General features: G+C 39.1%; 1 protein-coding gene across 3 annotated transcripts in view; it reads left to right on the forward strand.

Annotated features, from left to right (window-relative positions):
• The window catches only part of NFX1 (nuclear transcription factor, X-box binding 1), a 63,739-nt gene extending 45,567 nt beyond the window's left edge, over window positions 1-18,172 (forward strand). Inside the window, exons 14-24 of one of the 3 annotated variants that reach the window (XM_079113241.1) lie at window positions 1,317-1,436; window positions 3,842-3,921; window positions 7,026-7,256; window positions 8,299-8,372; window positions 9,070-9,171; window positions 9,768-9,809; window positions 12,718-12,816; window positions 13,379-13,445; window positions 15,161-15,306; window positions 16,104-16,208; window positions 17,636-18,172. In XM_079113241.1, the coding sequence (XP_078969367.1) occupies window positions 1,317-1,436; window positions 3,842-3,921; window positions 7,026-7,256; window positions 8,299-8,372; window positions 9,070-9,171; window positions 9,768-9,809; window positions 12,718-12,816; window positions 13,379-13,445; window positions 15,161-15,306; window positions 16,104-16,208; window positions 17,636-17,708 (1,139 nt within the window). In that variant the 3' untranslated portion in view covers window positions 17,709-18,172. Of the gene's footprint in view, window positions 1-1,316; window positions 1,437-3,841; window positions 3,922-7,025; window positions 7,257-8,298; window positions 8,373-9,069; window positions 9,172-9,767; window positions 9,810-12,717; window positions 12,817-13,378; window positions 13,483-15,160; window positions 15,307-16,103; window positions 16,209-17,635 lie in introns of those variants that run through there. The other 2 variants (XR_013759647.1, XM_079113242.1) reach the window with 2 other exon arrangements.

Below are 18,172 nucleotides of genomic sequence, written 5' to 3' on the forward strand. Positions count from 1 at the left end.
GTTATAAGAGTTTCCTAGAAATTCATGCACAAATTGATGTGCATTATTGAACTAAATCTTAGTATTTCAGATGTGTTGAGATTTTTTTAAGTTCCTTTTAGTGCTGTATTATAATCCCTGGATGTATGAAACTTGAGATGTGAGCAGTGACCCTGAGATGGGGCCAGATTCACTAAAGGATTCTTCCTCTGCTAACTCCCTTTTATATATTATTGACTAGCTTTTGCCCTTGGCAGAAGAAGTCTTCTTTATTAGCAGTGTTATTAATAATAGTTAGTAAGCTATTTGGTCTTGGGAAACATTTATATTCTTCAAAACAATTGAGAACCCCAAAGAACTCTTTTCTGTGAGTTATATCTATCAATATCTACCATATTAGAAATTGAAACTGAGAGATATAAAAACAGTTGATTTATTGTTTCCTTTTAAGATAATAGTAATAACCCATTACATGTTAACATTAATCCCTTTTTTTTTTTTTTTTTTGGTGGTGCTGGGGATTTAACCCAGGGCCTTGTGCTTGACAGGCAGACACTCTGCAAATTGAGCTATAACCCCAGCCCAACATCAATCTTTTTTTTTTTTTTTTTTTAAATCTATACTTTGAAGAAAAAAAAAAAAAAAAACAGTATCGGATGTCTGGTTTCATAGAGGATATCTGGAATCTCATATCTGCTTCTGCATTTTATCTGTTACAGTGTAGTTGAGGCATATGAAAAAAATCCAGCCTCACATAGATAACTAACTAGTTGGAAGAGTGAAGAAATATTTTTTAAACTTTTTTGAATAATTGTGGATACTGTTCTTTGATATTACACCAAAACGCAACCTCATTTCAGAAAGGATATGAATCAGAGTTGTTTTTGTTCTATCGCATTAAAATGCTTGTTCTCTCTCATACTTGAATTGGGTCTTTTACACATGTGCGATTTATAATATAATACAATTCATTGATCATTTGGAAGATAAATATTCCCTGGGTTATTCAGATCTTTGAAATATTGGCAAATTTTGTATTTTAATAGTAAAAACTCAATGGTCATTAATATAACCCTCTAATGGAAATGTGTTGGGGAAAGTATTGGGAAGTTGTCAGGCTCAGAGTGGTAAATGGAACACTTGATATTTGTACCTTTTTCACCAGGTCAACTTTAATTAAAGTCTAATAAAATAGAGACCTATTTTTTTTTCTATTTTCCTATTACTTTTCTCTTCCAAGTTATCTAAAACGACAAACAAAAATAAATGTGTGTCTTCATTTAAAATGGGCATGCACATCCCAAACTCAAAAAGGATTCTTTTGTCTCGCCTACCAGGTTTTGATGAATTAACCTGCCACTGTGGTGCATCAGTGATCTATCCTCCAGTTCCTTGTGGTACTAGGCCTCCTGAGTGTACCCAGACCTGTGCCAGAGTCCACGAATGTGACCATCCAGGTGAGTCCCATATTCCCTACCTCACAGCCTGCTCATACCTTATCATTGAGGATGTTGCTATGTAATTGTCTTCATGCTCTGAAGTCATGCTGAGATGGCTGCCCCTAGCCCACTGTGCTTCTGTGTAGGTGGGTTGGTTATTGGGGCTCCAGCTTGGACCCACAGCATACTCCACTGCTTTACTCCATGGTTGTCAGACACACCCAAAAGGTAGAAGAAATTCTAGTTGGTCTTGTCTTTCAGGGACTTTTCTTTGTGACCTTCACTTTTGGTGTATATTTCAAAGTTGAACATCTTTTGACAAAATTAAAAGTAACTTCAGTTTTTTGTTGATAACAGAAGCAATGTATATGCGCTTGCATCGGGAAGAAAAAAGAAGCAATGTAAAGTGTGGAGTGTGTGTGTGTGTGTGTGTGTGTGTGTGTGTTAGTTACTGGGAATTGAATCCAGAGCTTCACACATGCTAGACAAGCATTCTGCTGAGCTGCATCCAAATCCCCATCCCAAACATAGATTTTTTTTTTTTTTTTTTTTTTTTTTTCCAGTACTGGGGATTGAACTCAGGGCCTTGTGCTTGCGAGGCAAGGACTCTACCAGCTGAGCTATCTCCCCAGCCCCCAAACATAGATTTTTAATGACAATGGAGTATTTTGTTACATGAATAGGCCAGTTTATTTAGTCTTGTGTTGCTGGACATTTGAGTTCTTTCCACTTTTTCTCTGATAAACTGCTTTTTGACACCACCCAAAAAACTACTTGACATCATTTTCCATACCTCTCCAGTCCAGTTACTAACTTTCCTTTAGGACTGTATTGGGCCCATCATTTTATTTTAACAAGCCTCAGAGGCAAACTTTAAATAACTGAAGGCACCAGATTTGATACTTACAGTAACATCTGGTCATAAGATTTAGACACCCTAGCCAGATACCGTGGTGAACACCTGTAATCCCAGCAACTTGGGAGGCTGAGGCGGGCGGATCACAAATTCAAATAACCTCAGCAACTCAGCAAGGCCTTAAGCAACTCAGTGAGACTGTCTCTAATAAAATATTAAAAAGGACTGGGGATGTCACTCAGTGGTTAGGTGCCCCTGGGTTCAATCCCTGGTTCCAAGAAAACCAGACACCCAGATCTCTTTTTTTTTTTTTTTTTTTTTTTAGTTAATAGACTAAAACACAATAAGCAAATTCCTCATGAAGTAAAACGTCCCTTTCTTCCCTGGGACCCTTAGGATGTCCCTCCCGGCATAGTTTATAAACTCAAACTATAGTGTTCATATATCATGCAGTAAGTGTCTCGGCCCCACATGTCTCCTCCTTTCCACTCACTTGCCAGTATTATAGGTGAAGTTAAAACCCTGCTGGACTTTGTCCTTAGTAAGAACTTAACTGCTTGTGAATTGTGTTGTTTTGGCCTGCTTTTTTGTTCCGCATTTATTGCCATTTTCTTGAGTATTTGTTGTATATTCAGCATGATGTCAGAGCTTCAGAGGAATTTTTTTAAAAACCCATAGCTTTGAGGTTCTTATATTTTCCCTGGGAGGAAGAGAATGGTAGTTAAATACACACAGCACAAACTTTATGTACATGGACCAGATGGCATGGCAGCAAGCTTTAAAGAGAATGTGAGGGAGCTCAGGATAGAGTGTGGTCAGTCAAGAAAAGTTTTGTTTCACGGGATGAATTTTAATGAACTACCTCTCACTGACAGTAATGATGTTGAAAGGAGTCAGTAGAATTATTTTAGATGGAATAAGGGGCAAAGATACCTGTGAACATAGAGCAGTTATAGCATAAGGTAGGGTGAAAATAACAATGTAGGGCTGGGGATATAGCTCAGTTGGCAGAGTGCTTGCTTTGCAAGCACAAGGCCCTGGGTTCAATCCCCGGCACCGCAAAAAATAAAAATAAAAAAACAATGTAGTTAAATGAACAGACAGGTGACTACAAGAGACGGTGAAAAAGTTGTCCCCTCTCTGCTTCTGGAATTTGGCACATTTCTTCCCTCTTAATTGGGTTTCTCTTTCTCATTCACCTCATCTTTCAACACCTTATAAAGCCATACTTTTTATGTTCTCTGACCACTTAGAAAAAATACTCCCAGCTCCAAAATTTAAATTCTATTTCAAATGCTGTTTATATTATATATATATGCATGCATATGTTATAACATGTATATGTTACAAATGGCATATATATGTGACTTTACTTAGAAATTATACCTAGGGCCTGGGTTGTGGCTCAGTGGTAGAGTACTTGCCTAGCTTTCGTGAGGCACTGGGTTCAATCTTCAGCACCACATAAGTAAGTAAACAAAATAAAAAAGGTATTGTGTCCATCTACAGCTAAATTAAAAAAAAAAAAAAAAAAATTATACCTAATATTACCTTTCTCTTTCTGCAGTATACCATTCTTGTCATAGTGAGGAGAAATGTCCCCCTTGTACTTTCCTAACTCAGAAGTGGTGCATGGGCAAACATGAGGTAAGTTTTCTCTCTTAGGTGTTTACTGTTCCAGCCAGAGATTTATAATTTAATTACTTAAGAGCTGTTAGTCTCATCATTTCTCAAACTAACTCCAAGAAGCAAAAGCTTTCTGTTGCCATTTTTCCCCGCTTTTTAGGGTAAAAATTACATATAATAAAATTTACCCTTTTTAGTATACAGATCTGAGTTTTACCAAAAGCATTTATACAGTCCTCTAACCACAATCAAAATATAGAACAGTTCATTCACCCCCAAACATTTCTTCATGCCCCCTAGAGTCATTCTTCCTCCACCTTCTAGCTCTGACAACTAGTAATCTGTTCGTTGTCTGTCCCAGTATTGTAAGTCTTTCCAGAATGTCACAAAAGTGAAATCATAGAGTAGGTAACAGTTTGAGTCTGTTTTGTCATTTTTTAATCTAGTTACAACTAATGAAATTCAGCCCCGTTGCCCTTAAGAACGCATGCTGTGTTCAAAGACAACTTCTAGGTTAACTGACATGAAAATGGGGTTACTGGCCTAGAAAGAAGTATTTCAGTAAGAGTATCCAAAAGTAGAGATGGGCTGTCTCCCACCTGCCAGGTTTGTTCTGTGAGCCCTATGCAGCTCCCCATTCTGACTACTGGGCCCAAATGCCTTCCTCCAGTCTTATTACCACTGCCCTGAAGGACTTCCATCCTCATTCTTACCTTTAAGCCATATTTGGCATTGTCCACTATAAACCCTTTAAATGCTTAAAAATTTTTAATTTAAAAATACATATTTCTCATAGATAATTAAGAAAATAAAGTTCTCTCAAGAAAATACTTTGGGGCTGGGAAGATAGCTCAGTTGGTAGAGTGCTTGCCTTGCAAGCCCAAGACCCTGGGTTCAATCCCCAGCACCATGAAAAAAAAAAAGAAAGAAAAAGAAAATACTTTATGGGTGGGTGGGAAGGGAATCAGTGCTGGGGATTGAACCCAAGGTCTACTGTGTGTGCTAGGCAAGCATCCTACCACTGAACTACACATCTGCCTGAGAAAAAGATATTCTTTACCACTCTGGTGTATAATCTACCCAATATGTGTTGATACATACTTTCCCCTATTCCATTTAAGATAATACTGTTTTGTAACCTGATCTTTTTACTTCATAACATGTTAACCAACATTCCTTGAAACTCTCTTGACATCTGTAACAACATGCTTTTAGTATTATTTTCTTATCTTGATGGACATATTTTTCTCCACTTATTTCCTGTGAATGGTTCTCAAGGCATAGTCCTTCATATTTATTCTCCTCTATAAATCTCACTTCCTTTGTGAGTTTATCCGTTCTAAGACATCAATATGTCATCTTTGTATTGATGACTTATTCAAACTTTAATAAATATTGAGTACCTACAATGTACTAGGTAGGGTAGTTTTGGCATGATTCAGAAGTTAGTAAGACTAGCCAGGCTTGGTGGTATACACCTGTAATTCCAGTGATTCTGGAAGCTGAGGTAGGAGGATTACAAGTTCAAGGCCAGCCTCAATAGTTTAGCAAGGTCCTAAGCAACTTAGTGAGACCCTGTCTCAAAATAAAAAATAAAGAGGGCTGGGGATGTTGCTGGGTGGCTAAGCACCCCAGTACCAAAAAGAAAAAAAGTTAACAAGACTAACATGCCCCTGCCCTTGTGCAGCCTTCACTTGGGTGGGAAGCAGACAGGAAAACAGGCAATTATAAGTGCAGTAATGTGGAAAGTACAGAGTATTGAGGGGATGAAGAGGTCTCTACTAAAGGAAGGCATTTTGGGGGAAATAACATACTAAAGGATCATAAGGAGGTAGGTAAGTAATGTGGGGAGAGGATGACAGAGGGCAGACGAGAGCCAAAAGTTATGCTCTGGTACTAGAACAGGTAAACATTTAATGATTGGGAACTATATTATTCTACCAGAATACTAATTCTAAAACAATTGGAAACATATATATATATCCTAGACTTTGGATGCCTCTTCAAGGGTAGAAGTTATATGTCACTGAAGTTGGAGTGTATTCCTCATGAGGGTTCTTGAAGGAATTTGAGTGAATATGTAAGAGTAACCTTTGGTTCCACAGAAGTAAAATTTCAGTATCTTTTTCCTGTGGTGGGGAAACCTGGAACCATGCAGTTTCTTGAGAAAAAATGAGTAGGGGGTTACTATTGCCTCAATTTTTTAAATGACACAGCTGCCTGAAGTTATGAGACCATTATTTGGGAGACGTGAGGAAAGTTGAATATTAATCACATAAAACAACCCTGCTGTCTGTCTTAGAACCCATAGGCCAAGAGTCTTCCCAGCCCCAGCATATATGATGGTTAGTCTGTCAGCTCAGTGCCTTCATAGTGTGGAAAGTCAAAAGAAAGTCTTCTGATCCTCCCAGTTTAGTCATAGAGTTTTGTTTTTTAAGTTTTCCCAATTTTTTTCTTTATTCTTAATGGTTTTATTTAGTGCATTATAATAGTGGAGTTCATTTTGACATTCATGGAATATAATTTGCTCCATTTCAGTCCCCAGTACTTTGTGTTTCCCCACCCTCCTCTTTTCCCTGTCACCCTTCTATTGTACTGGTCTTCCTTCTATTTATTTACTATTTTTTAATTGATACTTTGTATATATACATAAAGTTCAAATTCAATGATATAGTCATGTATGTACACGATATAATTTAGTCAGTTTCATTCCACAGTTCCTCCCTTTTCTCATCTCTCCTCCTTTCCCCACTATTCCCTTTCACTACAACACTTCTATTTACATTTCCCCCACCCACCTTTTTTTTTTTTTTTTCCCTCTCTTTATTGGTCATAACAGTTTTAAAGTACTTCCTAGTTATCTGGTTTCATTTCCTTGTTGCCTACCTTGGAAAATTTGTCCTGGATCACACTTAGATGCAGCCACAAGTTTTTTGGATCATAACAAACATAATTATTAAAGTTCAGATTTGTTTTCTTGTCAAACTACTCCTTTTTTACTTTGAAAATCAAATTAATTGTTTTCAAATAAAAAGAGCAAAGTTCAGAAATGTTCTAAAGGTAAATTAAATCTCACCCCACATCCCACACAGAGATGAGACTCTGGCTACTTCTGTTTCTCCTAGTTACGAAGCAACATCCCCTGTCATCTGGTTGATATCTCTTGCGGATTACCCTGCAGTGCTACGCTACCATGTGGGATGCACAAGTGTCAGAGACTCTGTCACAAAGGAGAATGTCTTGTGGAGGAGGCCTGCAAACAGCCCTGCACCACCCCCAGAGCTGACTGTGGCCACCCATGTATGGCATCATGCCACCCTAGCTCACCCTGCCCAGTGACTGCTTGCAAAGCCAAGGTGGGTACTCCTGACTCCAGATGGAGCATTGACTCTGGAGCTGCTAGTGAATCCAGAACTGACTAAGCAGACCCTGATCGTGCATCTTAATCAATCAGGGGACATCAGCTGCAACGAACTCCTAGTTAAGATAGCAAGAATTCATAAAGATTTCTGTTTGCCAACTTGGTATGGCCTTTTAATTCAGCAGGTATCCCACTGCCACCTGACCAGTCTGTCTCCCTTCATTCACATTCTCAGGAGATTCTGTCAAGTCCATTTATTCGACGAATATATAAATGTTCTACAAAAAAGTGGGTGAGGTACTGGGGCTAGTAAACATGGTCCCTTATAATTTGATGGGACAGATACTAAGTAATTAATCAGATAGAGCAGATATGATATCATAGAGTAGTAGTTATATCCTTATAGAGGGTGCTGTGGGAGCATGTAGGAAACTTGGCCAGGCCTCAGGGATCAACAAGGAAGGCCATCTTGAAGGGGTGAAAGCAGAGGGATCTTGTGGAATTGGCTAGACCTCAACTGGTTTCATCTAGTGTCCACCTCTGGTTCTGTGATTTAAACTTCATTCTAGGCCTTCATGCCAGATTAAGAACAGAAGTAGTTTCCAGAAAGGGGCATTATGGACAGGACACCATCCTTCCTGGAATGTCAGTTACCACATTTTCAATTTCATGTGTTAGCTAGGCACAGTGACACATGCCTGTAGTCCCAGCTGCTTAGGAGGCTGAGGCAAGAGGATCATAAGATCAGGGCCAGCCTCCACAACTAAGCAAAACCTTCTCTCCAAAATAAATTTTTAAAGGGGATGGGGATGTAGCTCAGTGGTAGAGTGCTTACTTACCTAGCAAGTATAATGGTTCAATCCCATTACCCCCCACCCACCCCCCAAAAAAATGTACATGATTAGCTTCTTCCATCTTGGAGTATGTCTACTCACTGACTCTGCCATGGTTTGGTTTAAGAAAAGTTTTAGAGGTAAAGCCTGCTTAACACATGGTTCACATGTGCTAAGAGTCATTCCATGTTGATCTTCTTTCAGGTAGAGCTACAGTGTGAATGTGGACGAAGAAAAGAAATGGTGATTTGTTCTGAAGCATCCAGTACCTATCAAAGGTTAGTGCTACAGAAATGTTAACAATTGGTAGATCTAGGTGAAGAGACTCATGTGTTTATTGAAAGATCCTTGCAAGTTTTCTAAAAGTAAGAGAGTCTTTCTCTTCTCTCTCTCACTTTCCCTCTTTTGGTCTTATTAAACTTTGAGATAAGAAAAGATATCCTAAAGTTAGATAAATTGCTTTGATATCCCACTACTTGTAGGTGACACACTCAAGGCTAAGTTCTGTGCCCCTTTCCCCCTGCAAGGTTTTCAAATGGTTCTGGGAGGGATCTTTTTAGCCTCTTAAAATCTTGGAACTCATGTTGTCATACAGAAATCTGAGAACAGTGGTGGAGCTGTTAGGGAATGACTGGTATGGATGTCTCTGATTAGAGTCGAGGTATGCCTTTGCTATAGGACTTTACAAGTTGACAGACATCAAATTTTCCGTGTTTGAAAGCCTGCTCAGTACTGAGCATTGAACTGGAGGCTCAAGTGGGTACTAAGGAGTTGGGTTACCTCATCACTTCCTGTGTAGCTGCTTAAAACTTAGTGAGGACACATGCCATAAACCTGTAGGTAGTTAGTAAGATGGGATTCCAAGGCCACACACACTGTCTTGTGGTGGATTGCCTTTGAAAGTGGTATTCTGTATTTTTTAAATGGGGAGTTTCTTATGAAACTACAGTGCCTATTCTCTTTTTCGTATTTCAGAATAGCTGCTATTTCTATGGCCTCTAAAATAACAGACATGCAGCTTGGAGATTCAGTGGAGATCAGCAAGTTAATTACCAAGAAGGAAATTCAACAAGCCAGGTAATTTTAACAATATGTAAGGTGCCTTCTTCCTCTAATTAGACTTAGTTTCTCAAGGGTAGGGCACATTCATTTATCTCAGTCTCCCACGTGGAGCTCACACACAGTAGGCATTCAACACACTTTGATGTTGAGACCATACCCACTCCAACCCCAAGGAGTCCCACTCAAGATACAACTAAGACCAGAGGATATTTTCCAGTTTCATTACAGACAATTGATAGAGGAAGCAGAGTCCTAGATGTGCCCAGCCCAGCCCACAGGAAAACAGAACCAAAGTGATGACTCTATCTAGAAAGGGAGTTGGAGCTGTCAGAAAGGTCCCTGGGGAGTATTTTGAGGGCAGAGCACCCAGAGAACACACACACTGGGGACTCCTAGACTCCCCAAACCTAGAGACTAGGGGAAACAGATTCACAAGGGGAGAGGTTGCTAATGTAACCTGAAAAGTAGGTGACGTCACAAGCTGCTTTCTGGCCTGAAGGAAAGTCCTGTGGCAAGAGTCTGCTGTGTTCTCAAGTGGTCTAAGTTAGACTTTCTTGTTGAATAGGAACTGTAGAACCTGTGTCCTGACTTTTTTTCATTTGCTTATTAAGGCTGGAGTGTGATGAGGAGTGTTCAGCCTTGGAAAGGAAAAAGTAAGTGGTTTCAGCAACTTGTTATCTACTTGTCGTTGAGCCCTATGTAATTAATAGGAGGGAGCATCCCTTCTGTCATTCAGTACCTGCTCTCATTCTATTACCACTATCAGACAAAAAGAGAAATATGATCATCAAAAATTGAATTGTCTAAGTATAAAACCACTCAGGTAATTTCAGCATATTCCCAAAGCATGAACTGTGTGGATTTGGGCATGATATAAACATCACATGCCACAACATAGTTATTTAGTGACTGTCCAACTTCCTGATTTCAACAGAGGTAACAATCTTAAACATTTAATGAATTTTTTTCATTGAAATATAACATAAGTGTACAGATCAGTGAACTACAATGGTATAAACAATACTCATCAAGAAATAGAAAATTATCAGAGCCCTCTCTTGTATCCCTCAAAATTATGTCTATCCTGACTTTAACACTTGAGTTTTGTCTGTTTTTGAACTTTATATAAATGATAAAATCATATGGTTTGTATTTATTTAATCTGGTTTCTTTCATTACATTTGTGACACTCATTCTTATTGCAGGTAGCAGCACTTAGTTCATTTTTGATTTTGCATGATGTATATTAATATTTCAGAAAACATTCTGCCATATGCTGTTAAATAATGCTGTTAAAAACTTGTTTTTTTGTGTGTGGTGCTAGGGATTGAACTTGGGATCTTACACTTGCTATGCAAGCATTCTGTTTCAGAGCTACATCTCCAGCCCCCAAGAATATTTTTATTCTTGCTTTGCTGTATGTACTTATTTGTTTCCATTAGATATAAACTTGAGAGTAGAATTGTCGATTAATTGGGTATGGCTATGTTCAGCTTTAATAGATTCTGCCAAGTGTTCAAAATGGTTGTGCCAAATTATACTCTTTTCAGCAGTAATGCTGTTCCAATTTCCCTTGGTTTGACTTTGATGGCAATTTTCTAAGGAGTGCTCTATCAGTGTCCTTAGTTGTAAAATGTGAAGTAGGAGTCCTGGGTGTTCTGAAATGTTCTAAATACACAGAAAGGGTCCAAAGTGTGAAAATATGCCTTTGTGTAATTGAATGATAGTATTATATAGTAGTCTGAGCTGTCCAGAGCTCCAGAGTCAGATTATCTAGATTTGAATCCTATCTTTACAAATCATGTAGCTAGATAACCCTCAACAAGTCACATATTCTCCCTAAGCCTTAATTTTCATTAAAAATTTGTGGATAGGTGACAGTAATAATATATACTTCCCAGAGTTGTGAGGATTAATATATTAAAACTAAGGATGACATATATAAGGCTCTTGTCACAAGCCTGACATGTACTAGGTGCCCAGTAAATATTAGTAACTGATTTGAACTGGCCTTTTTTTTTTTTTTTTTTTTTTTTTAAGCACAGTGCTGGGGATAGAACCCAGGGCCTTGTACATACTAGACAAGTATCTACCAAAGAAAAGAAATGCACATTTAAAACAGGAAATGCCATCTAAAGTTACAATATATGTATATTTCCATTGCAGAAATAAAGAAACTAACAGGCCAAGTTCATCTTACAGACAGGTTTTAATTAGTGTTTAAATTTGAACTTGTGACCTCCTAATGAAAACATCAAAAGGTCTCCCTCCAAGAATTCTGAAAATTAAGACTGTTAAAAAAAAAAAAAAATAGGAAAATTTAAGTCAGTGCCATGACATGTGCCTATAATCCCACCTATTCAAGAGGCCAAAGCAGGAGGATCACTTAAGCACATGAGTTTGAGACCAGCTTAGGCAAGATAAGGAAACCCTGTCTTAAATAAAAGCAGTGCTATGTTTCCAGTGGAATTGTTTCCTCTTGTATTTTTCCAGCTTTTCTGTGATGGGATGTTAATTTTAATATTTATATGTCCATTTTATGGTTTGGGGTTTTTTGTTTTGCTTTGTTTTGGCGATGCTAGGGATCAAACCCAAGGCATGTGCATGTTAAATATGCATTCCGCCACTAAGCTACCTCTCTTGCTTATGTACCTACTTTAAGCTTCAGAGAAAGTCATTCCCTATTGACAATATCCAGTGATTTCAAACACTCAGCCTTCTCTTCCCCAAATAATTCAAATCTCCAATATTCAGCTTGCTCAGACCCACATAGGTCTATTTTGTTTATTTTATTCTATGAGAACAATACCATATCTTGTAATTCTTTCTTTAGTCATTGGTTTTACTAAAATCAAATGGTTAATGTATAAAGAACTTAGGACATTGTAGTACCTGTATATTACTACAGCAGGCACCCCCCTATCTGCAGTTTTGGTTTCCAGTTTTAGTTACCCACTGTCAACTGCAGACTGAAAAATTAAATGGAAAATTCCAGAAGTAAAACATTCATAAACTTTAAATTTTACACTGTAATGTGATGAAATTTTACACCATTCCCCCTTCATCCTGTGAGGAATAAGAACCACCCTTTTGTCCAGTGAATCCACACTGAATATACCGCCTACCCATTGTCACTAGTAGCCATCTCAGTTATCAGATTAACTATTGCAGTTATCACGGTGCTTATATTCAAGTAACCCTTATTTTACTTAATTCAAGAGTAGTGACTCTAGCAATTTAGATACACTGAAGAGAAGAAATGAAGTGTATAAGTAAAAAGTTAAAAGTTCTCAACTTATGAGAAAAGTCACATGCTAAGACTACTAAAATCTGTGCTAAGTTTTTATTAATCTTTTATTGTGCTTAATATGTAAGTTAAATTTTATCATAGATATGTATGTATAGGAAAACACATAGCATGCATAGGGCTTGGTACTATTGCAATTTTAAGCATCCATTGGGGGTCTTGGAGCATATCTCCTATTGGTAAGGGAGAACTACTGTATAAGATAGTTTCCCTCTGCTTCTTTCCTTATGTTTGCAAACTTATATCATTTTCAGGAGGTTAGCAGAGGCATTTGATATCAGTGATGATTCTGATCCTTTCAATATACGTTCTTCAGGATCAAAATTCAGTGATAGTTTGAAAGATGATGCCAGGTATGTAACTTTTTATCTATTTTCTTAATAATGGCTTATGAGAGTATTTAGTATTTTAAGATATAGAAACTAATATGTGCTCCTTCTATGACTAAGCCAGGTAAAGTTTATTCATCTATTACAAAAGATTATTTGATGTTTAATAAAAATCCTACCTTCTTTTTTCAAAACTGTTTGCTTAACTGAACCTTGGGGGTGAGGGTGACCTCTGTGGTTGGAGTTGATGCCTTCTAAGACCTGGGTAGACTAAATCATAGCATCTCTGAGCCACATTCCACCTCTGTCCACCCAAGTCTCACAATTACATGATTCTTGCTTGGGTCAGTAATAGCTTATTTTTCTCCTATTTCCTGGTTCTCTGATGGCTGTGTCTCCTCTTTTCTCACATTTGTTCTTTTCTGTCTTCTTTATCATGACTATCTGTTACCTGACAGTTCCTGACTTCGTCAGCTTTTCTGCCAGCATTGTACATTGTATGCACTTTACAGACAGAGGGTGGGTGGAAGGGATTCCTGAAAGAGCAGAGATAGATGAAATTAACTGTGGTGGTTTCTCATTTCAGGAAGGACTTAAAGTTTGTCAGTGATGTTGAGAAGGAAATGGAAACCCTTGTGGAGGCCGTGAATAAGGTTGAAGTCAAAACATCCAACTGGACATTCCTTTAAGGCCAGCTTGATAAAAAATCAAGTCCTAGAAATACCATCAGCCTACAGTAGTTGTAGGAAAAAGTCATAGCTTCCTTGAGGATTCTAATCTTTACCCCAAACCCAGGCACTATAACATCTATGGAAGCCTGTCCAGGTTCAGTCATTGCAGAAAATATGCAGCCAAATTAAATGTAAATAAAAATCATAGCTCAGTGCCTCAGAGGGGTGAAGAAACTCTGAACAAGGAGGGTTCAGTAATGATAGTCACATGACTAAGGATATTTAGAACTCATGCAAGGCCCTCAGATCTCAAAGGGCTGTGTGTGATAGGAGAGCACACTCCTAACAAAGAAATTGTTACCCCAAAGTCAGGACAAACCCTTAGGGAAAGATAAAAAGTTGTATGACCAGAGCAAGAGTAGTAGTGGGTAGACTTCTTAAAAAGAGACCCAAAGCCAGACACGATTGCACACTACTATAATCTTAAGCCTCAGGAGGTTGATTGAGGCAGGAGGATCACAAGTTCAAGGGCCTCAGCAACTAAGCAAGGCTCTAAGCAACTTAGCAAGTCCCCGTCTCAAAATCAAAAATTAAAAGGACCTGGGGACATAGCTTAATGGTGAAGCACCCCTGGGCTCAATCCCTAGTACCAAAAAAAAAAAAAAAAAAAAGGACCCAGCTAGGTGCAGTAAGCTCATACCTGTAATCCTACCTGTAATCCTAGCTACTTTGGAGGCTGGGGCGGGAGGACCACAAGTTCAAGGCCAGCCTAGTAAAATTAGGTAGACCCTGTCTCAGAAAGTGAAAAGGACTGGAGTTGTAGCTCAGTGATAAAAGCAGCAGGTCTATCACCAAAAAAAAAAAAAAAAGAAAAAGAGAAAGAGTAAGGCCCCTGTTCTGTAGGCAACTAGTGATATTGAGGAGGTAGCTTTAAATGAAAAAGTCAGAAGCAGCCAGTGTTTCTTCAATCAGTGGGAACTGTGGGTGAAGACAAGATGGCTGCCATAGACCCATTCCTAATGATGGTGGTTTCCTTCCCACTATTTCCCTTATCTCTCTTCATTCCCTTCCCTCCCCTTTCCCCTTCTGTTACCACTTCCCAGTAGGAAGGAACTTGAAGGAGAAAGTGAAATGCATTGTCCCCCTCCTAATTAGGAAACTCAAGCAAACTGTCTGCTTTTGTGTCTATATCTATATACTTAGGGTTTTTAGTGTACAGCTGACTTAATAGGAGTGAGATTTTCTTATAGGTTTTTTGTTGGTGTTATGTTTTTGTTTTTATTTATGGAATGGGGTCCTACCATAATTCCCAGGTTAGTCTCGAACTCATGGGCTCAAATGATTTTCTCACCTCACCCTCTGAGAGAGATTTTGTTTTTGAAGTCTTAAATTGATTTAGTCATTTCTTGGGAATATCACTTACTTCCCATTGCAGGTCCCTGCAAAAGGAACCATTTGCTGTCCACTAAAGTCTCTGTCCCTAACCCTGTCTATCTGCTTACCACAGAGTAGGTAAAGAAGTGCTGCTCCCATTCTCCTGAAACCCTCTGAGATTGCATGGTGGTTAGCGAAATGCTGTGCATTGTGAACCTCTAAAATTCTTTTTGACCAAGCTGCTCTGTGGTAGTAAGAACAGTTGTAAGCATTTTCTGTTTTCATGATGATGTTATCAATCAGTTATCTGTTCCTCGATACAGGGAAAGAATAGTAAGAAAAGCCACAGCTTCCCTCCCATGAACAGAGACCACCGCCGAATCATCCATGACTTGGCCCAAGTGTATGGTCTGGAGAGTGTGAGCTATGACAGTGAACCAAAGCGCAACGTTGTAGTCACTGCCATCAGGTAGGTTGATCTGGCTTTCAAGGGAGGATCTCAGCAAGGCAAAATAGACCCAGAGGCAGAGATATTGGTATTTGCTTTCCTTTCATCTCTTCCTTTTGGAAGAATAGAAGGAAAAGCTACTTTGCTGGACCAGCCTTTCATGATCTAAAGATCTGAGCCAGAGAGTGAATTCCATGCTTCATTCTATAGACACAGCCTTTTGTCTTCCTTGACCAATGGCAGATGCTGGAGGCAGTATTTCTGTAGGTAGAGGGAACAGACCTTGGGGATCTAATGGGATGTCTGTTCATCATATCCGTCCCTTTTCCCTTCTGTCCCTTATTCCTCTCTCTGTCCTCCCTGGCTTTCTCTTTCTAGCATGATAGAAGTATAATAAATACTGGACTCTGATTCAGGGCATATCACGTAAACAGTATTTTACCATCAGAGGAAACTGATGTCATAGTGTGTACCAGAAGGGTATAGGGAGGGAGGACCTAAGTTGGGTCTGGCTATATCCCTTAGTTGGTAGAGCATTTGTCTAGCGTGTGCAAGGCCCTGGGTTTGATCTCCAGCACCACAAAAATAAAGAACTTCCCAAGGAATAACAGTGAAGTATAACATTTGAGGCAGTAGGTCCAGCAGGGACAGATGGAAGGGATGGGCTTGAATGCAAGTGACCATGCCCAAGAGAAGACAGGTCATAGCAGAGAGTACTCAGCAGCATAATAGTGCCAAAGTCACAAACTGAGTTTCTGGCTGTCTACTTATCTCTACAAATGATCCTCTTTTTTCATTACTGTGTTTTGACTCCTCAGAGGGAAGTCCATTTGTCCACCTACCACGCTGACAGGTGTGCTTGAAAGGGAAATGCAGACCCGACCTCCACCACCAATTCCTCATCACAGACAGCAGACAGACAAGTAAGAATTCTTCCAAAGGGACCTGGCTAGTGGAGAAGCCAGCAGGGACTGGCCTGGGCTGCACCAGCTATTAGTGGCCTCCTTGGGCTTGGCCTTAGGGTGCCATGTTCAAATATACAGGGTTTGATTAGCTATCAGACACATTTATTTAAGCCAGAGAAGATAGATTTGGTGTTTGTAATGCCAGTTTCATTCCAAGGAGAACAGTCACTGGACATAGTTTCCACAATATAGGTAGAAAATGGATTTCAGTCTGTCACACCTAATGATTTAGAACTGGAACATCACGTAATTAACAATAGTTATTCTGGAGATGAAAGTGGGATTGAGGGGAAGAGTTGGCATTGAAGAGGATAAGAGGGGGATTACACATTTTGCTGTCTACTTCTATAGGGTTTGAATGATTTTCACCACAAAAACACATTCATGATTTAAGGAAAAAAACAAGTTGGCAAGTAGCAAGTCTGCCAGATGTTTTCTCAGGTGCAGTGATAAAACACCATCCCTCCCTCTCTTCCTCTTCCTTATCAAGAAGGGAACCCAGCTGCCCTACTGTGATGAAGATAGCATGGCTAAAAGTTACTCTGAAACCCAGGGAGTCTCTACTCTTTCTGGCCTTCCACACAGAAGTCATAACAGTACCTCTTCTGCACTTCGTGGACAAAACCTCTTAAAGGATAATAAGAGCATTTATAGGGTCACCATGAGGTTCAGAGCAATTGGTGTTCCCATGTCTCAGCCTCAGCCAAGAGCCATGTAGCTCCACGGAGCCAGCTCTTCTCTACTCCTGGAAACTAAGCAGCCTGGACTCCAGTGAGCGCAGTGTGCATATCCTCGTGGGCAGTGGTTTTAGAAATGTGGGGTATTCCAAGACAGTGCCATAGCCATGTATGGATCAGACATAATCATGTAGCATTATCAGCCTATTTATGTGATGCTATCTTTTTTTTTTTAACTTATTTGATTTTTGTATAAAACTACTATGAAAGGCCAGACGTGGTAGCACATGCCTGTATTCTCAGCTAATTTGGTAGGCTAAGAAAGGAGGATAGCAAGTTCAAGGCCTTAACACCTTAGGCCCTAAGCATTTAGTGAGACCCTGTCTCAAAGTAAAAAATAAAAGGGCTGGGAATGTGGTTCAATCCCCAGTACTCAAAAAAAAAAAAAAAATATATATATATATATATAATATATATGCACACACACACATATGCATACATACTGTTATGGAGAAACTTTCAAGTTAAAATGGTTAATATAATGAAAGCCTATGTACCCATCACCAAATTTCAGTAGCCACCAGCTGGTGTTTGCCTGTCTTATCAAAGTTTCACAAGTGGCTAATCTGCTGATCCTTAACTTTCTGAAGGCCTATGTCTGTTTCCCTCAGAGAAGAAAAGATTGATGGTTCTTTGTTTGCTTTTCAGGAATTCTGGGAGCAGTAATTTACAGAAGATAGCCAAGGAGCCAGTAATTGACTACTTTGATGTCCAGGACTGAGATCAAGATGCACTTAGATAAAAGAATAATTAGATGTAGTGGAGACTTATTTGCCAGCAGATAAATCATGCTCGTTCCTCACTGCCTGGCAGATCACAGCCTCATGCGCTGTCTTGTACTGATACATCCAAGCATGAGTGTTTCAGAAATCCCCTTGTCTATTCCTACATGTATAAAGTGTTTCACTATGGCCAGATCTCTGATTGTATGGTCACTAGGTTTTCAGTGATATGTTTAAAGAGCCTCCTCACATCATCACTGTGATTGTTCTGAGGGTTGGGGAAATATTGGGTTTTATTTGAACAAATCAGAATTTTTGCCCAAAACTGGCTTCATGGCACTTAGTCATAGTTTCAGTTGTCCCAGTTGTTCCTACTCCTGAAAAGTGCTTGCAACCTCAGATGGATCTCTGAAAATTCTCAGCCTGAAATACCAAACACTAAATTGATACACCAAATCTGAAA

Source organism: Sciurus vulgaris (genome assembly GCF_902686455.1).
Source record: "Sciurus vulgaris genome assembly, chromosome: 15".
NCBI classification, from domain to species: domain Eukaryota; kingdom Metazoa; phylum Chordata; class Mammalia; order Rodentia; family Sciuridae; genus Sciurus; species Sciurus vulgaris.